The 24762-nt window shown below is 44.8% G+C and overlaps 1 protein-coding gene across 1 annotated transcript in view; it reads right to left on the bottom strand.

The window, feature by feature from the left end:
- Positions 1-3690: 3690 nt before the first annotated feature.
- Ddc (dopa decarboxylase) overlaps positions 3691-24762 on the bottom strand; it is a 78322-nt gene continuing 57250 nt past the window's right edge. Inside the window, exons 9-15 of the mRNA XM_036201001.1 lie at positions 24535-24602; positions 18472-18548; positions 14225-14244; positions 11263-11361; positions 8626-8727; positions 4961-5178; positions 3691-4109 (exon numbers count right to left, since the gene is read on the bottom strand). Of these exons, the coding sequence (XP_036056894.1) occupies positions 4978-5178; positions 8626-8727; positions 11263-11361; positions 14225-14244; positions 18472-18548; positions 24535-24602 (567 nt within the window). The 3' untranslated portion in view covers positions 3691-4109; positions 4961-4977. The remainder of the gene's footprint in view (positions 4110-4960; positions 5179-8625; positions 8728-11262; positions 11362-14224; positions 14245-18471; positions 18549-24534; positions 24603-24762) is intronic.

Below are 24762 nucleotides of genomic sequence, written 5' to 3'. Positions count from 1 at the left end.
TGTTTGTTTTTGTTTTTATCAAGACAGAGTTTCTCTCTGTAGCCCTGAGTGGCTTGAACTCAGAGATCCAACTACCTCTGCTCCCCAAGTGCTGGGATTAAAAGTGTGTGCCACCATCCCTGGCTTTGTCGTATTGAATTCTATGTGGATAATGTATAGGTGGTGTCACGGACCAGATTTCCCCAGGCAGATAAAGATGGAGCTTGTCCCATAAGCACCAAATGTCCCCACTGCCACCTACCCTGAGAAAACTCTGTCCTTATTGCTTTCTGGTGTCATTAAATGCCATGATAGCTTGCGGAGGAGAGGGTTTATTTCCTCTTGCAACTTATAGTCCATCATGAAGGAAATTCTAGTCAGGAACTCAAAGCAAAAACAGAGGCAGGAACTGAAGCAGAGACCACAGAGGAACACTGCTCACCGGCTTGCTTTCATGGCTAACCCAGGTTGCTTTTTTTTTTTTTTTTTTTTTTTTTTTTTCCGAGACAGGGTTTCTCTGTGTAGCTTTGGCCTTTCCTGGAATTCTCTTTGTAGACCAGGCTGCCCTCGAACTCATAGAGATCTGCCTGCCTCTGCCTCCCAAGTGCTGGGATTAAAGGCATGCACCACCACCCGGCAAAAAAAGATGCCAAGAATTTTGTTTTGTTTTGTTTTTCGAGAGAAGGTTTCTCTGTGTAGCTTTGTGCCTTTCCTGGATCTCACTCTGTAGACCAGGCTGGCCTCGAACTCACAAAGATCCTCCTGCCTCTGCCTCCCAAATGCTGGGATTAAAGGTGTGCGCCACCACTGCCTGGCTCCAGGCTGCTTTTTTTTTATACAACCTAAGATCACCTTCATGGGCATGCTACCGCCATAGCTGGCTGGACCCTCCCACATCTATTGTTAATCCAGAATATACTGTACACCCTTGCCTACAGGCAATCTGAGGGGGGCATTTTCTCAATTGAGGTTCTCTCATCCCAGATGGCTTTAGTTTGTGTCAACTTGACCAAAAAAAAAAAAAAAAAAAACCAACACAAGATTAGTCCATGGTGGATTCTAGAGCCTGACTGCCTAGACAGTGTCCATTGCTCAGGTGTCCGTTATCTCTGTGACACTGAAACATGTTATCAAACCTCCTAGGGCCTCTGTTTTCTCCTCTGTAAAAGTGAGGTAGTAGTACAGCTTACCTCAGGGATTTTGTTTGTTTGTTTTTGATTTTTTTCGAGACAGGGTTTCTCTGTGTAGCTTTGGAGCCTATCCTGGAACTCACTCTGTACTCCAGGCCGGCCTTGAACTCACAGAGACCTGCCTGCCTCTGCCTCCCAAGTGCTGGGATTGAAGGCGTGCGCTACCACTGCCTGTTCCTCAGGGAATTTAAAGATGAATATTAAATTGATAATTTTAAATATGGGCAACAGCGCCTGTCATAGAGTAAGTGCTGGTGTATAGTTTTGTTAAATGGGAGGAAACTCTTCTTGTTTCTAGGGCTGAGTGTTCTGGAGTCTGAGCACCAAGCTGAAGACATGCCTGGAGAGGCCAGTAGATGAGTGTGCTGCTGTCAACTAGATACAAAGTACAGTCATCTGGGAAGAGGAAACTTCAAAAGCGGGACGCCTTTAGTCCCAGCACTCGGGAGGCAGAGGCAGGTGGATCTCTGTGAGTTCGAGGCCAGCCTGGTCTACAGAGCGAGATCCAGGACAGCCCGGGCTGTTACACAGAGAAACCCTGTCTTGAAAAAAACGAAAGAAAGAAAACACACTGAGCAATGCCCTAAGCAACATTACTCTCTCTTCATCAATTCGTCCTTTGAGTTACTTCCTTCATTTCTTCCAATGGGCTGTGATGCAGAAATGTAAGCCAAACCAACCCTTTCCTCTTTAAGTTGTTTTTGGCCGTGGTGTTTCATCACAGCAATAGAAACTCTAATATGACAGTGAATCAGCTAAAAATGAGCCATAATTAGACAGGATTGCATCCCTCCTGGGTCTGAACATAAACTGGGGTCTTAGACTATTCCCTAAAGATTCAGACAGTTCTAGAAAGAAATACCCTAGCCTTTCAGCTAACCCCTGCCTCCCATCTGTGCAATGTGTCCTGTGGCACATGCCACCTAACCGCTTGCTCAGACTGAGGTCTCAACCGTCTTGCTAGAGTTAAAGACCATGCTGAGTGGAGCTCTTTGTGCAGCAGAAGAGGGGGATCATGTCAATGGTAGCAGTGGCTCTTCTTGAAGCCTTACAGCATACACAAGGGTGCACTGAGAAGTGAAAACCAATCATTGTAACATGTAGGCACATCAACCTCAACTCAGTAATTTGAGTGTTTCCTACTCTCCTGGTCCTACCACAGATAGTTTTGGTGGCCTCAGTATACCATCCCTTGCCTCCCCATCAGGACAAAAGCCAAATCTGGTTCATCTATAAATAATGTCCTGACCAAATAAGATAGAGAGCATGCATGATAAGCACCAAGATTTCTGAAGAACAGATCATATCATTCTGTTATGGTTACACAAATGTCAGAAGCATCCAAAATTCAAAATATACCTGCTATCTTACTTTTTCCTGTCACTGTGATAAAATACCCTGACAAAAAGCAACCTAAGGGAAAACACGTGTATTTGCCCTGACAGTTTGAGGATGTAGTCCATCACGGAAGGGAAACCCTCGTTAAAGGAGTTGATCATGCTGCATCCAGTATGGAAGCAGAGACCCATGAATACTGTGCTCAGCTAGCAGTCTCCTGTTTGTGCAGTCTGGGATTCAAGCTCAGGAAATGATGCCATCCACTTGGAGGTAGGTCTTATCACCTCAAGTAACCTAATCAAAATAATCCCTCCCAGGCATGGCCTCAGGCAATCTAATCTAGAAATCCCATCCCAGGCATACACAGAGGCTTGTCTCCCAGATGACTCTAGGTCCTATGAAGTGGACTCTCAATATAAACCACTACACCTGCTACAAACCCAAGGACCCTTTTTGAATGACATTGGCATTTCTAAAGGCTCCAAAGGATAATCATTAATCTTGGAATAAAAACACATGTGTTGGGATCGGAGAGATAGCTAAGTAGCTAAGAGTGCACACTGCTCTTGTGGAAGACCCAAGTTTGATATCTAGTACCCACAATTAGGTGGGTCACAACTACTATAACTCTAGCTCAGAGGATTCAGTAGCCTCTTCTGACCTCTTTGAGCACTGCACGCGCGTGCGTAGGCACACACACACACACACACACACACACACACACACACTTATAAATCTCAAAAAAAAAAAAAGATTTTTCTAAATCAGAATGAGGGGCTGGAGAGATGGCTCAGAGGTTAAGAGCACTGACTGCTCTTCCAGAGGTCCTGAGTTCAGTTCCTAGCAACCACATGGTGGCTCACAATCATCTGTAATAAGGTCTGGTGCCCTCTTCTGGTCATACATGCTGCATACATAATAAATAACTAAATCAATCTTAAAATCAGAATGAGTCCATATAAAGATCAGAGATTATTTGAGTAAATACCTAGAAGTTGAACTCATCTCTAAGGAGAACTTGAGTGTTGTTAATGAATCTGCACAGTGACTGACATACACCAGGCTTTCATTAAACACATGATGACTAAATGAACATTAACAAGGGCGTCATGGTTGAAAGGGCAAGTGACATTTACCAGAAAGAGTCTGATTCATTGTAAAACAAGATGCTTACTCAACACAGTTAGTGTTACACATCAATTGTTTATTAAGCATTGAGCCACATAGGACAAGCTAACTGCCATAGATATAGTCTGAAGGTAAGACCAAAGACTTTCCTGGAAAATAAAGTAAGCCTTTCCTGCCACTAAATGGCTTTATGAACACAAAGACATCTTATTATCAACAAAAATCACAGCCAAATAAAGAACAAGGGCTACAGGCACTGGCATCAGCTCTGAACACAGAAAACATATTTCCCTGTTTAATACAGAAACTACTTCGTCATTGACAAGTCACTAAAAAGTCAATCACAGGTTTCTGGTTAGTTTTGGAGACAGACACGAAGCCACATGCAACCATGATTTCACGAAGACGGGGTGGTGATTAGTTTTCTCTCATTCATTCCATTTTGCAGGTCTACTTCTTTTCAACTTTTGATCTCTACAGGAAAAAGAAAATAGCACAAACTTAGGGGCTAACTTAGAAAACACAGAGAGTGGCAGTGTAGCTCAGTCAGTGGTGGTGCACTGCCTAGAAGGCACAAGATCCTTGTTCCATTCTCAGCACCACAAAATGAAAATAAAATAATAATAAGAAGAATTTTGTAGACTTCTAAATTGAGTACAGAGAAGGACGAGTCTATGTTTACACAGAAACAATACAATACATAGTTTTAACTGAAGGGTTTAGCCGGGCAGTAGTGACACATGCAGGCCTTTGATCCCAGCACTCGGGAGGCAGAGGCAGGTGGATCTCTGAGTTCGAGGCCAGCCTGGTCTACAAAGTGAGTTCCAAGACGGCCAAGGATACACAGAGAAAATGTGTCTCAAAAAACAAACAATGTGGTTATGTTGCCAATCTGATATTTCTAATGATAAATATCACTGGAACTGTAAGCAGCCTGGAAGCTTTGCCCTTCTTTACCATCATGATTTTGATCGTTGCTGCCAGAATAAATCAGTCACATGGGAGTCCCATTAATAGTTTTCATGGATTGAAAGTTTATTCTGATATTTGCTTTGGTCAATGCTGCTTGGAGAAATCTGGGGTGGGGGACGTAGAGAGCAAGATGTATACGTTATTATGCATAATCTCACAGAAGTGAATACAAATTCTCTGTGTAGCATCGTTACACAGAGCATTCTTTCTGCTTCTCCTGACTGAACATGCTACAGTGTTCTCTTCCTCACGTTACAATGGAGCCCAGCCCCATCGCACTGAGTGGCCAAGCTGGGACTGAGCTGGAATCCCGAGGCCAGGAGGACAGCATGTTCCTGGCATAGCTAGCTTACCTGAAGCAGCTCTGCCTTCACTCCTTCTCAGCTCTCAGCACGCTGCTTGCCAGCTCTCGGATGTGCTCCCAGGCCAGCTGCACGTGGGCAGACTCCACAGTGCGGGAGCACACAGCAAAGCGCAGCACAAACTTGTCTCGGAGATGACAGGGAACCAAGTGGATTTTTTTGGCGCCGTTTATCCTTTGTAAAAGAGTTTCGTTCAGCTGGTTGGAGCCCTGAGGTAATTAGAAAGCAGATCCATCATGTAACACAAAGTCTGGTATCACCCAGAAATGGCAGACAACCAAGAAATCGTCTTTACTTTTCATTTTGTATGTAAGATGTCAGAAAGCTTGATGAAATAACACAGGCTAGCAGAACTTATGGGATCACTTCTCCCTATGACACTACTTCTCCGTGATCTGTGCTATCAGAAGTTGACCTCCCCATCCTCCAACTTTGTTTAAGAAAGATAAAGGTTGGTAGGGGCAATGTCAAAAAACAGGTGAGAGTTAACAATGGAACTGGGTCTCTGGTACACTAAAGCAGCTTGAGGGACCTTGGCACCCACAGGAGATCTTAACAACAAAGATAATGGAACACCACAGCCAAGCTGTTGTGAGCATCTGGAAAGGACATCTGTAAGTACAGGAACAGGGGCTCATGGATGATCTCTATACAGCCTCTCCAGAAAGAGAATAGTCAACCAGCTGGGGACAGAGAGGCCCAAGTCCTCCACTCCCAATGACTGACCAGAGATAAGAGGGCCTTATCAACCAACACACAGAAGCCTTCACTTTCTATCTGGGCCCCCAAGTTCCTTACCTATTCCTTCCTTCACTCCTCTGTGTAAGTTGTCATGAGGTGGCTCCCTGTCTGCTAAGCCTTTCAGTTTAGCAAAATATAGAAGAAGGTGGACACGGGCATCACTCCCTAGTCATAAGACCCTTGCAGGGCTGGACCATTTATTCTGGACTTTGAGGGTCAAGATGTAGGAAGACGCATAGGAAGGAAAGTGTCCTCTTGGTCTGGACAGTGGTAGCTGAACACCTGCTGGATGCAGAACAGTGCTCTTGGCCTTGGATAGATCCATGTGCCTCCAGATGTGGGTCTGAGTGTAACTCCCAAAAAAATCTTAAGTGCACAGTGAAGGAACTACAGACTATTCAGGCCGTTGGTGTAAGTGCCACGTCTGGATAATGAGGTCCTCTTCAAGGAAGATGGGGACATGAGACGATAACACAGACAACAAAAACCAAGTATTTAGGAAAAAGTTGTTTGCCATTTCCAACTGGTTTGGATCAGACAGGATTTCTATAAAGTAGGAGCAGAAAACCAACAGAAATGATTAGAACCACAGCAATGAAAAGGCAAAAGTAAGGCAAAGCAAGATTAGAAGAGTCTGGCCAGGGAGAAAGGAGCAACCATGCCTTTGCAATGTCACATACTTTAGGTCCAATAAAGGGCCACAGGGCCAGAAATATAGCTTAGTGGCAGAGCACTTGCCTCGCACATCTGAGACCTGGGTTTAAATTCCCAGTGACACAAAAATGAATTTTGTGCAGTGAATGCTGTCTTCAGCAGCGGAGTGGTATGCGTCTGTAACCTCACCTCTTGAGAGCTGAAGATGAGAGAATCCGTTCAAGAGAGTCCTCGGCTACACAGTCAATTTGAGGGTAGCCTGGGCTACACAAGATCCTGTCTCAATAAGTCAGTAGCCACAATATACACTTGTTGAAGCCATCAAGGATAGAGAAGATTGAAAACTCAGACTGGAGAAAACAAAGGCAATGGGAGGAAATTATACTGTGTAGTTATGTAGGCAGAAAAAGGAGGACTAGTGTTTGGTTAATATGCCGCCTTAAGAAAACGGTGTAAGCTGGGCGGTGGTGGTGGCGCATGCCTTTGATCCCAGCACTTGGGAGGCAGAGGCAGGCGGATCTCTGAGTTTGAGGGCAGCCTGGGCTACAGAGTGAGTTCCAGGACAGTCGGGGTTACACAGAGAAACTTTGTCTCAAAAAAACCAAGAAGAGGAAAAGGTGTGATCATGGGAAGGAGACAGCAAAGGTCTTTCGCAGAAGAAAGGCTTTGGAGGGTTTTGCATGTGAGGGCTGTACACACTACCAGGCATGTGAGAAGGAGGAGAAACTGAGGCAAAGTGTATTTGGCATAATCTTAAATTAAACAACTCCAGTAATAGTCTTAGCCCTGACAACACCAGGTCAAGAGCGAAGTAGACAACCACAGAGGCATTATTATACAGAGGCCTTTGGGGAAGACAAAAGTTCTACATTATATTGCAGTGATGGACTCCCAGCCCTGTAGCTATAACAAAAACCACTCAAATAGACAAGTTAAAAGCCAAAGTGAATTACATCTCAATAAAAAATAAAATATAAGCATCCTACAAAACTGAAAATATCCTGCAGCAACATCCTATGGCAATAAAAACAAATACCTACTTGGGGGACAAAGATGTCAACACCAATGTTGGTAGACCTGCCACATGCCATGGTCCACACACCTGACTCCAGGGACATGGATACCTTGAGGCATCCTACACAGGCTACATGCGGCCTACACATCTTCCCAAACATCCCGATTTATACTTGCAGAAAGCCTGGGCCTCCTCTCCAGCTCTCACATCACAAAAGTAATGCTTGCTGCTTCTAGGATTTCCTAGGTTTGGATTTCATCTCAAAATCTTAAGAATCAAGATTCGGGAAGGAGAGAGAGTACACGGAGGTACAGCATCATGAAATTGATGTAGCCCAGATTGCTCCTTCTCATGATTGCTGTCTAGACTCGGACAAAGAGGCCTCCTGGCAAGCCCCAGAACTGTTTCAGAAACTTCCAGTCAACTGTCGTGGTATGCATCTGCAGACCCAGTTACTTGGGAGGATTGCAAGTTTCAGGTCAGCCTGGGTAACATCATGAGGCCTTTGTCTTTATTTTAAAAAAAGTGGGGGAGAAAAAAGGAGGCAGGGTCTGTGGCTGTAGTATAGTGTAGACTTGTCTAGTATGTGTGAAATTCTGGGTTCCATCCCAGGACTGTAAAAAGGAGAAGAGGAAGGAGAGGAGCAAGAAAACAAAACGTAAAATTGTTGGCCTATTAAAAGCCGTCTCTGTAATGGCCAGAGCATCTGGTTTCATTTATAGGACGATGATGAGCAGGGGCCTTTTGAGTAACGTGGCTGTGTAAGTCTCTGCAAAGATAGCTTACTCCCTTGCCTGTCTGGGCAGGCTTCCCTCACAAAGAGAACACACAGCCCAGGTGCCCCCTTTGGGCAGGAATCTTGCCGAGGTATATATAGCTGGATGACTGGGACAGTGGAGTTTGTTTATCCAACCAGATCCCAGATGTGCTGATGCTGTGTGTCCACAGGTGACCTGGTTCCTGAGGCCACAGACAACTCAGCAGAAGAGTACAGTTCCAGAGGTATTGGATGGACTCTTGGCGTGGGGTCAAGAGGAAGGCATCCAATCACATCTGCGGAAACTGGGCAGCAAGTCCATGGAAGAGAGTGTACGAGGCCAGTCAGCTAGCCAGCACCGCCTGCTAAGCACCACAGGTCATGTTCTGTAGCCCTTGGCAACTGGTACACAACTTTGCACGTGGATGTCGTGAATAATATTTTATCTCATCAACGAAAACAAAGATGGCTGAAATTGGCATAACATACCTTTAGCCGGAAGCAGACCAGCCCAAGAACGACTTCTGTGCAGATCTCAAAGCGAGGGTCCTGGCGTACCAGAGACTCAAACTCATGAGACAGTGCCACATGCTAGAAAAGAGAAGGGGACTGCTGTCTTTCTCGTCACAACCTCAGCCTACCCCTGGCCACCCTGCGCCTTACAGGACTGTACTTCTATTATTCATTCACATGCTCTGATCAATGTCTGTCCCCCTTACCAGCATTTCCCACACAGATGGAGAGGGCTCAACTGCCCTATACCATGAAGTATACCACAGTTTCCTCAGAAAAACACTTCATTTTCTTCTGTCCATGGATCTATATTGGGGGGGGGGGGTTGTTTGTTTGTTGTTGTTGTTGTTGTTTGGTTTTTCGAGACAGGGTTTCTCTGTGTAGCCCTGGCTGTCCTGGATCTTGCTTTGTAGACCAGGCTGGCCTTGAACTCACAGAGACCCGCCTGCCTCTGCCTCCCAAGTGCTGGGATTAAAGACATGCGCCACCGCCGCCCGGCTGATCTATGTTTTAAATGGCCCTTTCTTTTATAATTTTATACTAAACCTCATAAGGAAGTTATTGAAGATTCTGGAAAAAAGAAAGGCTACATTCAGCTGCCTTGCCCTCCTCCTGACAGCTTAAAATATTGTGATACAGGGACATTACTTTGCTAGTTTGCAGAGAATAAAATGAGGCTCAGGGAGAGAGAATACATGTCATAATCAAGGCCTTATGGTCATGCCTTGGATCAGATGGGATTCACAGCAGCTGCCTAAGACTTTCTGATTGCAACAGATAGGTAGGAAGCACTCCCTCCTGCCGTATTCAAGAACCATGTGCTCTCTGGCATGTTGGTGCATGCCTTTAATCCCAGAACCGGGTTGGGGATTTAGCTCAGTGGTAGAGCACTTGCCTAGCAAGTGCAAGGCCCTGGGTTCGATCCTTAGCTCCAAAAAAAAAAAAAAAAAAAAAAAATCCCAGAACCTAGGAAACTGAGGTAGGCAGACCTCTATGAGTCTGAGGCCAACCTGGCCCACATACTGAGCTGGAGACCAACCAAGGCTACACAGTAAGACCTTATCTCCAAAATAAAAAAACAAAATAAAGTTTTGTGCTCGTGTTGAACGCATAAGCTTATTTGATCTCTAGATGTTTACATAACTCAAAAGTTGATTAAAACCACATATGATCTGCAGAGAACACACTCAATCACTGTCCATGTACACACGTAGCTAATTGGAACCTGCTGGCACCCAGCACTGGCTGCCACAGGGTAGACGCTTAAGAGGAGCCTAAGGACACAGGCTGAAACACGGTGGAAGCGATCGCCCCTAGTCATCCCACCAGGGGGCACCAAAGATCCAGGATGAAAAACTCTTCCATGAGCTCAGGCCTAAGGACAGGAGCTTTGACCGTTCTTACAGTCTTTTGTTAGGAAAGGATGGAGGCCTTTCCAGAAAGAGGTGTGGTGTGTTTTTAACCTGGCACAGCCTAATCTCAGTGAGTTGTCCTGAACTGAAAGTCATCATCACCTTCGACTGATAAACCACTCTGGGATTTTTTCTTATTACGCCAAGTTGACTCACCCTCATTTTTTTCCTTTTGCCATTGGATCAGGGACTGTCCTAGAAATCTACACACACCCTCAGTTTCTAGTTCTTTCTCCTGTGTAGCTTCTCACAATGCTTGATGCCTGCATACGTGTCCTCACAACAGGTCTGTGATCAGGACAGACGCCAGTGCGTAGCACGTGACACACGTGACAGATACTCGGGAAACTAACGCTTTTCTGCATCCTTGTCACAGAAAAGGAGCCTGGAAACATTCAGCCCCTGCCTTTGGCTGCACATCTGGTGATGCAGTGGGTACTGGGATTTAAGGGGAAAAGCTGTCACCACCACAGGCTGGAAACCACAGGCCTGGTTGCCTCATCAAGGCGGTGCTGTGGCTTAGAGAGGACTCGGCTGAAGTCAGTGGGCCCTCTGCTTCAGCTAAATGGGTGGACAAGTCCTGGCTCATACTCAGGCCTCAGCTTTCCTGGCTGTTGAAAAAAAAAAAAAAAGTAGGGTAGTAGGACTTGGAACCAATCCGTGGTTCCACAAAGTAGTTGAGTACATATTGCAATGATCTGCAGGCCTTGTTGAAACAGAAGTCACATACAGCCCAGTAAGCCTCCTTGAGACAGAGGGGGCTAAATGGTATCTGTCTATGCCAACCAACTCAAAGGTTCTCTTACTGTGGCTTTTTGGTTTTTTGTTTGTTTGTTTGTTTTGTTTTGTTTGGGGTTTTTTGTTTTGTTTTGGTGGGGCAGGGGGGAGAAAAACATTATGTTCTCACTATTGGTATTGCTCACTACACCCTGATTCCAAAATTATGCTGTTACAGACAACAGGAGACCATATATTCCTCTATCCCCAAAGGCCTGTGCCTGCTAGGAAACTGTCTATCTCAGCTTGTATAAAAAAAATTCTGAGGACATCAGAATTTTTTTTTTATGGAAGTGCCTCATGATATATTTCTCAGAACGTCCCCATTGTGAGGACGGTGTTTGCTCACTAAGACACTTGAATTCATTTCTGAGTCTGCTAAGACCATCACAATATTACTCAGATAAACAAAGAAGGCGGTCACCTTGCGGATGTAAGCCTGCAGGCCCCTGACTCCATACATTCTGAAAACAAACCACATTTTCAAAGAGCGAAATCTCCGCCCCAGGGGAATCTGCCAGTGCTGAAAGAAAATATGAAGAATACGTCAGTGAGGAGCATGTCACCAGCCAGGCTCCTTCCTTTTCAACTTCTCAGCTGACCAGTTTCTTCTGGAAGCTGCCATTTTCCTACAGAATGCCTTATTCCCAACCGGGGATAGCAAAGAACTTGTGTGTGAGGAGGGGAGAGGAGAGCCAGAAGCTGTCTTCACATCCTGTGGAGAAGAGGACAGAAGAAGCACCCACCGGGAGGCACAGATGTTTGCTGGTTTCCCAGGACAGACTGGGCACACAGCAGAGGAGGTACTAGAGAGTAAGAAATAGAAAAGATGTGGTCCTTCCCAAGGGAGCCTCCACGGGGGCAGGGGGTCATCTGGGCAGAGCGTGAGGGTGCTGAGCCCCTTATGTGTCTGCCTCTCTCCGCCTGGATGCACTGAAAGTGTGCTCTGAAACAGTATCAGCTCCTTTGTCTCACTGACCTCTGGGGTGACCCCAATACCCTTTCACCAAAGAAGCCTTCCTCTGCTTCTCCTAGCTCTCCCAGACGGTCAGCTGACTAGCTGTTCACACTGGCTCCTCACATTCTTCTTGATGGTGATGGATGATGGTTGGAAATGCAATAAAAGCACGTAGGCAAGGGCAGAGATGAGACACAGGCCAGTCGGGAGGATGGCCTTGCACTACTTCCTGGCTTTCTTTGAAATTCTCGACTTGAGCTTATAAAGGGCAGGCTGGGGGAGGGGAGCCCTTTGCTTCTTGTGGCCTCCCTGGGCTCCTTTCCTGTGGAGAGAGAGAGAGTTTCCCTGCTGGGCATGAGATGGTGTTCCACAGTTAGGAAGAGCACCCCAAATTCCACTGCTCTCTGCCACCAGAGATATAAATAAGAGTTCGCCTGAGTTAGTAAGAATTAGTTTCTCGGAAAATAAAGATTATTTTAAAATACAATCGTCCCTCCCTTAACCAGGAGGTGAGTAACAAAAATCTCTCCCCTGTGGATGGATGAAATTTGGGACAACACCAAACTTACATATGCCGTTTTTTCCTACACATGTACGCCTATAATATAATTCCTTTTGTTTGGTTGTGGGTTGTTTTTGTTTGTTTGTTTGTTTTTTGTTTTTTGTTTTTTTTTTTTTGAGACAGTTTCATGTAGCCCCAACTGGTATGAACTCACTTGGTAGGCTGAATTGGCCTTAAACTCATAAAGATCCTCTCACCCCTGCCTCCTGAATGCTGGGATTAAAAGTATGCACCCTCATAGTTGACTTTACTCTGTATTTTAATTTCTTACTATTGAATTTTTTTCTTTCTTTTTTGGGTTTTTTGTTTGTTTGTTTGTTTGTTTGTTTGTTTTGGTTTTGTTTTTCCAGACAGGGTTTCTCTGTGTAGCTCTGACTGTCCTGGAACTCCCTCTGTGGACCAGGCTGGCCTAGAGCTCACAGAGATTTGCCTGCCTCTGCCTCTCAAGTGCTGGGAAGGAAGGCCTGAAGTGCCACCATTTCATTATGAAGGCTTCTGGCTTTCCTGATTTACTGTGCAGTAGGCATACAATTACCATGTGCAGAAAATAAAAATGGGATGATGAGGCCACAGGATGTGCAAAATTTGTGTTTTTTATTTTTTAAATTTTGCCTCTGCACAGTTTTAAGTATCGTTTGTGGGGAAGGGGAGATCTGACCCCATGCCAAGTTCACTTCAAATAACGGAGGCTCTGCTGACAATTGCTTACAGACTTGCCAACCTCTGGTTAACGAAGATTGTGAGCTCTTTCTCAAAAATCTAGCATCGTACACCCATGAAGGCAATACAAATCCAGAACTTACAGCAATGTCAGGATGAAGAGACTGTGAATGATCTTATCCTCAAACTATTTTTAATATTATTCTCACATTATCCCTTTAAGTAGTGCTTTCTAAAAGGTAAGTTGGATCCTAAATAGGAATTGTGTATACAAAGTTAAATGACATGAGGAATTGTTCTCCTGGCTATTCCCATGTCTATACATGTCCTGGCTTTTCCCCATGGTACAAGCTTCCCTGAAACTCTGGGGGGCGGGTGGGGGGGCTGTAATGAAGAGTCCCTAGTGACCTGCACCTGCCAGCCTGCAGCTGTCGCCAGAAGCGGGAAGGGTACTCTATGTCTGAGAGGTAATCCTGCTACCTTATTATCAGCGGCTGACATACTGCCCCAAGAATTTAGACACACTACTTCGGACAAGACTCTTTGATAGTGTCCTGTGCTCACCATGCACACCCGCCCCCCACCCAGCAAATGAGCCGGATCATTTCTTGAGTCAGAACAGCAGCAGATGCAGTGGGCCCCTTCCTGTTCCCGGCCTGCTTGGCTTCTATTCTTGGAAGAAGTCTCCCAGCATTACATGTGGTTCCAAATTCCTTTCCAGAGTAAAGCTGGGACAACCTGGCGTTTTCAAAATCCAGAAAACATTTGTGGCAAATTAAAAAAAAAAGGAAAAAGAAGTAAAGCGAGTCGAGGAAAGGCTGCCAAGATGAGAATCTCCTGTCCAAGAATCCAGCTCTTCTCTGCCTTTGCTCTCCTTAGCACTCCTTAGGATGCTGCCCCTCAAACCCCACAGAAGGCAGAAAGGAGGGCCACCGGCCCTGTGGAGACAGACCCTTGTACGATCTGGTGTCAAATCTCCTTGCACCTGTCCTAGAAGGCAGTTGGGGCTGTGTCTTCTAAACTGGGACCTCTGAGGGACTTGGCAGGGCAGTTTACTGCAAAGCCACCTAATATGTCTACTAGAGCACATTCAGAATGTGCCTCTTGTGGACTCCTGCTCAGGAGGTGGGGACAGCAGCAGCCACAGTAGGAACCCCCTGGCACTTTGTTTAGTTTGGATTACAATGGACAAAACCACCTACTTACCCTGTAGTCAGTGATGAGTCCTGGAGAAAAAAACGACAAAGAAAGGCCATTAGAGACAGAGATGTTATAAATGATGTCTTCTGAGGCAGACGTGAAACTACCCAAGGACTGGCTAGGGCTATGCTTTTTTTGTGGCTCATTCAAGATAACAGATTCAAGGCAAGTCCCTGAGAGCAGGATGCCCAGGACACATTTGGAAGGCTGAATTATTAATGGTGCTGGCGATACAGAGAATGATTCAAATAATAAGCAGTGCACAGGAGCGGGGGCGCAGTTTTCATCTCTATGTTCAAGGATGTTGGCTGGCATGTAACACAGAACAGCAGCTCAATGAATACTCTGAGTTAAACTCCTCATCCTGGACTCAGTGTCCCCACACTGGTAATGAAAAGGCTGTTTTGTACTTTGGTGTCCTCTGCTGCCCAGAGCCCTAGTTCCCAGGTCGGCGTGAAGAAGAAGGCCAAGTGAGGAGTCACAAACCAGAGTTTCTAGAGCATCCTGGACAGAGAGACTAGGGCAAGAGTGCTTAGATGCTTGCAGTTGGGCACAAATAGGGAGTCAAGCGCCTTGGAAATCTCTTCCATGAACACAAGCCAGGCAAAGCATGATACAGCTTGTAAGGGTCCCTGAAGCAACAGCCACGACAGCATGGTCATTTCTAATATACCCAACATTCAACTGCACAGGAGGATACACATTCTATTGACAGGGCATCTAAAGTCATTACTTGACTTCCATCTGGCCTCAGGAAAGTCTAGGTCTTTTTTCAACTAGGATCAAAGTGGCAGTGTTGGGGACATGCAAAACAGTCTCAGCCTGTGTTTTGAATAACTCTGAGACAGAGCTTGCAGTTTATACAGGGTCCTCAGCTCCCATCCCACACTCTGACCTTTCCTTTGGAACCTCTTGTCAGCAACGAAGCTCTTAAACAAACCCGATGGCAGTGGCAAGGTGTCAAAAATAACCTGATAGTGACTCACAACGGCCCAAGGTACCTGGTAATAACTACATGACTCATAAGTGAAAATGAATGGATGACATTTCCTCCTTTGAGGGTGCATGTCTGAGCCATCTGATAGCGCGGCACTGGCCACATTCAGCTACTTTAATAAGTTGTTGTGTGAAACTAGAGGAAATTGAAAAGGCAGTTCTGCCAGATGAGTCATCTATCAAGTGTCATCCACCCGCCGTGGGTTAGTGGCTGCCGTGTGGACTGCACACAGAATTAGCACATGTCCTCCTTGCTGGAGACACGGTGGGAGGGTACGACTGGGGGCCTGGAGGAGAAGGATTGAGACAGGGTCACTTCCGGAGCTAGAGGAGAACAGGAGTGAAAATCTGCCTCATCGTGAGTCTGTTTCACTGGGGATGAGTGAGGACTGGCCTCAACACCTGAGCTCCTTGTACCATCACTTAGTGCTAGCGGAAGCAATGGCCGACTAATGGCTGTATACACCTTGTGGACTAATTAATGTGTCTTACATACCTACTACATCTTTAAACCCTCATAATTTCATTTGGCGTGAGCAGTTTTTAAATGGAACATTAAAGCAATAAAATCAAGCAATGCTTATAACTGTGAGAAATACAATATATTGACAATTGTAGTTCAAATGGCAAATGCCTCCCATGGGCTCATATATTTGAACACTTGGTCCCCATCTGGCGATGGGAGGTTATAGAACCTCTGGGCCAGGGTGGTGGCACACGCCTTTAATCCCAGTACTTGGGAGGCAGAGCCAGGTGGATCTCTGTGAGTTCAAGGGCAGCCTGGGCTACAGAGCGAGATCCAGGACAGGCACCAAAACTACACTGAGAAACCCTGTTTCAAAAAAACCAAAAAAAAAAAAAAAAAAAGAAGAAGAAGAAGAACCTTTGGGAGGTAGAGCCTTCCTTGCTGGAGGGAGTCCATCACTGGGGACAGGCTTGAAGGTTTATAGCTTTGCCCCACTTCCTGCTCTCATTCTCTCTGCTTCCCGTATGGATGAAAATGTGACCAGCTAGCTTTCGGTTCCTGTTGAGCCTTGCCTGTTGTCATGCCTTTTTCTCACCATCATAGACTCTAATCCCACTGGAACTGTAAGCCAAAATTAATCCTTTTCTCTTCTAAGCTGCTTTTGTTCATGATATTTTATCATATCAGTAACAGAAAAGTAACTAATACAGACAGATTTGCATTGGGAAGGTTGAGTTAGGGAATCTAGTTCAGCATCAGCTCTTTTCTACTTTGCAAAATAGTTCTTTATTAACACAGATTATATCTGAAAAGCCTACTTCATGAGAGCAATCATTACCTCCCCCCCCCTTCATCAGCAGAAGTAGGCATTTTCTGTTACATAAAAATCTCAGGCTGCAGATACAGGCTCAGTTGGTAGAGTGTTTACCTAGCATGCAGGAAAGCCTGGATTTGATCCCCAGAATTATAAACTGGGTGTGGTGGCACATTTCTGTAATCCCAACTCTAGGGGGCATAGAGTCAAGACAATCAGACATATGAGGTCATCATCCTTGGCAACACAGTTGAGTAGAACTACTTGTCAGGGAAATCTGGAATTCCACTCTCTTGCTGCCTGCCCCTCAGACCCAAGCCTACACTGACTCATGATTTTGTACCAGGTGCCGTGGCCTACAAAGGAGGATAATAGATGCATAGAATGTAGTATTTTATGTTTTGTAAAAGTTCAGCTGCATATACCAGGGTTTGATGAGTCACTGGCAGAATCCTCACTGCCCCCCTCCCCATCTCTGTGTCCTAGAGAAAGCTCAGTCAGTACTATAGGCCCTGCTATAATTCCAGTAGATCCTGGTCTGCAGTGGTGCCTTTGGGAGATACTTTGGAGCCTTAAGAGGTGGGGCCTATTGGGATGCTCTTAGATCACTGGGGATGTACATTTCAAAATAAATTATGATAGCCCACCAGTTTTCTCTTCCCTTTCTCCTTCTCTTCTCCCCACCTCTGGCTTATGAATATGCCACAATGTGAGCACTTATTTTACTTCATGATGCGTTTATCTGATTATTCTTTAATGATAAAAACTCAAGAGTTAGATATTAGGGTAAGAAACTGAATGATCAGAGAAGCTGTGGAGAAGTGGTCAGTGACCCCTCCACCTCTCTCTGTCTCTCTGTCTCTGTCTCTGTCCCTGTCTCTCTGTCTCTGTCTCTCTGTCTCTCTCTCTCTCTCTCCCTCTCTCTCTCTCTCTCTCTCTCTCTCTCTCTCTCTCTCTCTCTCTCTCTCGTTCCTCCATCTCTAAGCCTCACCCTACTATTCTCGGTGTCTCTTTCTGTCCTCAGTCCTTCAAAATCTATATGGTTAATTTTGGTCAGCTAGTTGCTAGCTCTGCCCTCTGATTCAAAGCAGATTTTATCAGCAGTCTGGAGAGCATCAGAATGTGATCAAAATATCACACAACAACTGCATGCTCCTGCCATGATCTCCTTCTCTCGACAAAGGCCCAAATCTATGGGGCTGCCCCATCTTGGATTGAGCCTCTAGAAATATGAGTTAAGTGCCTCAGGCGTCTCATGGTCGTAACAGGAGGCTCACTTACACAGTCATCGGGGCTCAAACACCTCATTGTGTCTGCTTTCTGCCGTGGTCTCTGGAAAGGACATGGATAAATTAGAGGCCACCCCTGTAACTGTGGGCTTCCTGCTGTGGCTTCTGAGAGACGTCTGTGTGCAGGCTCACACTACAGGCTCACTGCATACTTGTCCTCTTCCTCATCAGTCTGTGCAGACATGGAGTCTCCTTAACCATCATTTCATCAGCGCCAGGCACAGAACACAGATCTACCACCAAATGCAGAAGTGTGCGTTAGTGCACAGAAGTGTGCATTAGTGCAGCAGCAGCCCTACCTAAGTTTTCTTCATATTTTCCTTCTCTACCCAGCTTTCTTCCTTTCCTTTTTTTTTTTTTTTCCCCTCCTCCTTCATGATACTGATGGATGTTGTGGAAATCCTTTTCAGAAAGACATCAGTAGACTCAGTATTATAAGTGTTTTTCAGTCTTGGAAGATGTGCCTGGACCTGTACTGAGCTTTTGCCCTTGTTCCCACCTTGTGTAACTCAGGCTCTTGATGCTTCAGGGGTAAAAAGGAGCCTCTGCTAGAGAAATCCAGCCACTGCCCTCCACTCAGCACAGCACAGGAGGAGGAGTTGTGAGGGTGATTGGTAAAATGGCCGATGCAGACCTCAAAAAAAAACAAAACCCTGAACTGATAGCAGAAGTGGACAGGCCTGCTTACCTGAGTCCTGGTGACTGTGCTTCAGATAAACAGGGTCCATTTTAAAGGCTCCTGTTAAGTCGGTTCTCTTTTTCACCCTGATATGAGAGAACAAAAGATAAGGTTTCTAAATCCCAGGGGGAATAAAGATAGCCTAAAGAGACTTTTGCACCCCTGCCTTTGGCTATCAGACTATTAAGAAAACCCAATTGGAATTTCCCCAGGAATCTCATAATGGGGAAAAGGAAAAGGCTGGAAGCCAGGGCCAGCCAGAGGGTAACTTGTCTCCCAGAAACAGGTTTTACCCAGTTCTGAGGACTTGTCAGGCCACTATTGCAGGAGACAGTGGAGCCAGGGTAATGATGGGCTAGACCACACACTGACCAGGACTGCTTAGTTATGCATATCCCTTGCTCTTTAGTTAAATCTGATTTCCATGTCAGCACCCAGAAAATGTGGATGAAAATGTTGCTGGCCCTCTTCATTTGTTTCTCTTCCCACTATGGCCGCACTGAAGAAGTCTTTCTTTCTTTCTTTCTTTTCTTTCTTCGATGTATCATTATTATGCCTCTTAGTTGGTACATTGAGAGTAGGTAGGCAAGTATAGCTTGTAAGAGCTGCCAGGGCTCTGACCCTAACAACGCAGGGAGCACACCTTGCTGGACGGTTAGCACCACACTGGGCCCTACACAGTCCGGGCTTCCATGGTTTCACATTTTGTGTGGAACCTTTGATTTCCAACGATCTGTAGCTTCTCACTGTGGCTTTCTGTGTGTTTGTCTCAGCCTGCTTTTTTGCTTTTCTGTTACTGGTGATCAAGGGCAGGGCCTCGTTCATTATAAGCAAGCACTCTAACACAGATAGCCACACACTGCTAGCTCATCACTGTGGTCTTCATTTGCATGTGTGGTCATTGATGGGGCTGGTTACTTTCTGCTAAGAGACCTTGTGTTGCTCACTGCATGTAAGTGGCACACACACACACACACACACACACACACACACACACACTACATAAATAAACAAGCGAATAAATAAGTCTTCTTGTAAAAAAAAAAAAATTCAAACTTAGAGCCGGGCATAGTGGCACATGACTTTGGTTTTCTGTCCTGCAGGGGTATTGAATTTTACCTAAAGCGTTTTCCAAACCTGATAGAAAAACTCTGTTTCTCGTTTTTCTTGAACACGAAAAATGACATTTTCAAACCTTCTAACGTTCTAATGCACACATATCTGGAATACGCACATTCTGGTCCACTAAACTATTTTGTTAAGCATCACTGTGTTTTACTTGCTAATGTCTGACTTAGAATTCAAACTTCTGAGTGTGTGGGGTGACCCTGTGTTTTTCTTTCTGGGCTTCTCACCTGTTTTTGGAATGAATCGGAAACTAACTTGATGACACAAGAGAAACTTGCTGTTCCCTACGAACTACATTTGCGCTTAGACTGACACCTTCCCCCAACAGACCGCAGAAGGACCAAATGTGACTGTTTTACAGACATAATGTACGAGTTTTCTATGTATTCTTAAATCCGTTTTGGGGGGAAAAAAGTTTTTGTAGGAGTGTATGTGGAGTTGTGGACGCTGTCGACATGACCTGATCATATTCCTCTCTCTCAGTTTTTAAAAAGTTTTTGCAACTATACCCTTTTACTGTCTACCACAACTAACTGATCGCAGTGCTCGGCTTTCTTTACTTCCTCATTTATGGTGCTGGGGAATGAATCCAGGCCCTCCAGCGAGCTGACGGGAGGAGCTGACGCTGAGCTACGTTCCAGCCCTTCTTTAATTTTTATTCTTCTTTCCCAAGATCCTTTCTCTAACTAGACAGAATAGTGAGCAATATCTGGCTTTGCTGATCCTCGCTGCCGCTCTGATCGAAAGGGATGTTAAGGTCTGAACAGACCATCTCATACTTACTTCCATAGGAAGGAGTCAAAGTACCCAATGAACGGTAAAAAGCGTATGAACAAAACAATGAATTCATTAAGAAACGTGTTTACTGTGCTTGTGATGAGGCCTCCATTTTCCTGTCCATTTCAATATTTAAAGAAATCAACCAGAGTGTTTATGTTACCTTCTGGGCAAGCTGTTGGTGAAATCTCATTAAACAAAAGAGAGACATTCCTATTTTAAAGATTACAAACAGAGCACAAAGAAAAGAAAAAAAAAAAAAACAATTAAAAAAAATTTTAAAAAACCCACCCCAAACCAAACTACATTTGTTTCTTGTTTTAGTCAAATCTTAAAACATATCTGTAAAAAATGATTAACTTGGGACTGCTGACCTGTGTTACATTTTGCAGGGTCTGAGGGTCAGCCACCTCGGAACTCTGGTGTATGTTTACAGGTCTCCTGACCGCCTGTGCTCTATTTTGACAGGGCAGATCATATTACTGCAATGATATCGGGGCTAGCAAAAGATTTCTTTCTATTTAGCAGATAGATGTTTAGGACAGTGCAAAAGATCATTGAAAAAGTTCTCGGATTTCATCACATGAGTAACTCCCTGTCACCACCTTACAAGGCGCCATCTTCCCCTAAAGCCCTCTGCAAACACTCAGAGGGGACCCCCCACCCCCAGCATGCTCCACAGAACCCCTCGGTGAAGGCAGCTGGGCAGAGAAAGACAGGATGGGGATGTTATGTCTAGCTAGTGACCTTTTGCCTTTAGGCTGTACTTTCTGGGCTAAAACTCAGGGCCTTTTGTAGTGCTCAGAGAGAAAACACAGTCAATAACTGTTTGAACGAAAGTTGAAACAGAATGAATGCCTAAGTCTGGCCCCCCTTCACCAAAACACAGCCCCTTTCTTCAGCTTCTTCTGTGCACATGATGAATGGCCCCACTCGGCTCCCTGTGCACATCTCTGCCTGGGTCTGTGAAATACGTGCTGTTTCCTGTGTCTGCTCTTAGAAGGCATGCCATGAAGTGCAGAATTCTGCCTTACTCTTTACTGGGCCCTGCATTTGAAGACACCAGTCCCCAGCCCTGATACAGATCACTATGTACCCTTTCACAAGAGAAAAACAACCCCCTCCCTACCGCCCCCAGCTCTCTCTACCTATCTCTCTATCTCTCTTTCTGAAGGAATCTGGTTTGTTGCACAAGCTGGTTTCAAACTCCAGGCCTGAAGTAAATCTCTTATCTCAACTTCCTGAGGAGCTGAGACTATAGGTGCATGCCTCCACGTATTTCTGGATTAAGTCTTAAGCTCTAGCTTCCTTGCCTGTAAAATAGGGAGGCAGTTCCTAACCCGCAGAGTGATTGAGAGGACGAGATAAGCTGTGAAGTGCTGCAGAAATAGCCCGCATGCTCAGAAGGTAAAATTCCTATTCAAAGCACCCTTATTGCACTGAATGTCTGGCATGGGGCTGTTTGTGGCTAGCCCTTTGTCCCTTGTAGCAAGGGCCAGAGAAGAGGCCGGGAATTCTGTCCATGCAGCCTGAGAACTCAGATGTGTGCTGCTTCTCCGCAAAAATCTGTTCTCGGGCACCTTAATTGTCACAGCCCTTCTTCAAGACAAGGTTTGCTGTGAGCAACTGTGAATCTTGCTTTTCTGGGAGCCTCATGCCTGATGCGGGTAGCTGGCTAGTAGGGCTGTATTGAACCTGGAAGCATGGGCCCTGCCTAGGGCTACTGAGCCCTAACCCACCCTAACTGTAAGAATGACATTTTTTAAAAGAAACACATGTCGTCTGTCCAACCACCCGTGTTTAAATGTAGTAGCTTATTTGAAACAAATTCAAAGCCATCTTCCAACAAGATAAACTGCAACTCTTTCAACCAAATCTGAGCTATGCATTGTGTTCCGTCCTACCGCAGGGCCTTTGCACACACTTCTCTCCTGCCTGCTCATTCCCTATTCAGAGGTCCGGTCAAATGTCACTTCCCCAAAGGGCCTTCTCCTGACCTCCCTATCATAAATAATCTATCAGTGAATGAAAGAGCCAATTCATGGGGTCCTGGGCACTTTTTCCTCCTCCTGTCAGCTCCCAGGCCCTCTGGACACTCCTCACCCAAATATCTCTCCCCAAGCATTCCCCTGACAGCCCCTTAATCACTGAAGCCACCATTACCCACATTTTATGTATGGTCACCGGCTACTTGATCTAGTTTTTTAACTTACACCAATTATTATTTTATTTCCTGGCACTCCAAGGCTGAAAGCACTGGAGTATAAAATAATTTTGTTCTTGTTTTACTTTCATGGTGCTCAGATTAAAAATGCAACTGTATTTGAATTTTCTTTTAGCGGCTATCTGAATGTTGAATCTGAATCTTGAGGTGATTAGGAGTCGACAGAGACTTCAAGGTTATTAGGTCACAGTGGTGCAATTTTAATTAATGGAATTACTGAATACCTCTTATAAAAGATCCTAGACAACTCTCTCACCCCTTCCATATGGACATATTAAGAAGGAATTGTCTGTGAGGAAATGCACCCTAATCTGACATACTGAGTCTACCATGGGTAGCCTTTAATCTTAAGACTTTCAACTTCCACAACTGTACTGAATAAATTTCGGTTAGTAATCTACTGAGACTATGGTATTTCATTAGAGCAACGTGAATCTACTAACACACCTGTGATGGTTTGGATAAATGGACCTCCAAAGGCCCCGAAGAGCCTGGTCCCCAACCTGTGGCAGTATTGGGAGTTGATAGAGCCTTCCAGAGAGGAGGCCTAGTTGAAAAGCTTCCAATGTCAAGCTGTGCTCTTTAAAGAAATTATAGGAACCAGGTCCTTCCTATCTCTTGGGTGTCTTGGCTGGCTGTGGAGCAAGAAGTTTCTACACCCATGTGTTTCCTCCATGATATGCTGTCTCACCACAAGCCACAAGTAATAGAACCTGTTGACCATTGACTGAAATCTCTGAAACTATCAACCCAAATGTTTGTCTTCTTTTTTAAGTTGATTCTCTTCAGTATTTTGTTGTATTGACAGAAAAAAGGGTAGCTCAATGAGTAGAGGTGCTCCCATACAGGCCTGGCAACCTGAGTTCAACCCTCAGATCCTACAAGATGGTAGGAAATGGGTCAACTCCCGAGTGTTGCCCTCTGACTTCTACATACATTCCAAGGCTTGTGCGTGCCTGTATACACACACACACACACACACACACACACACACACACACACACACACCATACACTAAAATTAATAAATAAAATTTGTAGAATATTATTAAAATTTTAGGCAAAAAGACTGTGACAAAAATGAACTTGATTTTTATAGCAGTTAAAGGACTATAGATATGCTAGGAAGATGATTATTGCTAGATATGCTAGAAAAAACTGATTATTTGGTGAACTGGGGGATTTGACATTACTTGAAACAAGTGAGAGGTGTGCTCTTTCCTGTTTTAAGGAATTTTGCAAAGCAAGCATATTGAAAACATTAACCTTACCTACTACACAAAATTCAAACAAAGGCTTCCCCTTGGTTCTTTGAGTAATTAATCAATTTCTCACTCTGATTTTTTTTTATTTTTAAAAACAGGTTTCTAGTGTCCCTGCATCACCCCGAGACATTATTTCTTAAAAAGTCATTATGTGCTGCAATATTATTTGATTTTTAAACTTATTTTTCTTACTTAAATATAGCCAATGTGATTACTGCACTATTTCCAGAGCGTTTTTAAAGACGTGGTTCTTTTATTTGTTTTTAGCAAGTACTTTTAAGCATTTAGATTGTTTAAACTTAGAGTTAGTCTGAGAGACTGATGATAAAGCTAAGGATAAATACACAGAAGGAAAATAATTACATATAAGTGCTGAGGTCCCCTTAAATTTGTTGTCTGCTCAGGAGCGATAAGTCAAAAGGCAGGTCGGCTGTCTCCACTCTTCCCTCAAGCTAATCTGTTGCAACAATACATTCTAGATAAAAGTTTACAGCCGGAGTGCGATTGAGCAAGAATTCCAGCAGTGGTTCTGAAATGGAAGTGACTGATGAGCTAAGTGATTAGATTTGTTTGCTCTGCTCTCACCCAGGCCCTGGATGTGTTCTGGCAGGTAGGCCTCCATCTCTGCAGAGCAAGGGTCACCGCGGGCAGCTAGTATCTGAACAACAAAGAAACTTACCACATGGCAGAGCAGTCAAAATTCACCAAAAGCCACTTGTGGGGATTAAAGTTAAAGGAATCTGCAAACTGCAGAGGAATAAGGATAACAAAAAGAGAACAGTTTAGTCACAGCTCCTTAGAGAGTTCAAAACACTGGAAATCCAGAATATTTAATTTATAAGTACTATGTCCAGAAAATACAGATTGGGCCTGCAAATACTTTATTCACGTCTCTCCTTCAACTTCC

The sequence above is a fragment of the Onychomys torridus genome, chromosome 10 (assembly GCF_903995425.1).
Source record: "Onychomys torridus chromosome 10, mOncTor1.1, whole genome shotgun sequence".
Classification (NCBI taxonomy): Eukaryota; Metazoa; Chordata; class Mammalia; order Rodentia; family Cricetidae; genus Onychomys; species Onychomys torridus.
This window is presented reverse-complemented; position numbering and strand designations above follow the sequence as displayed.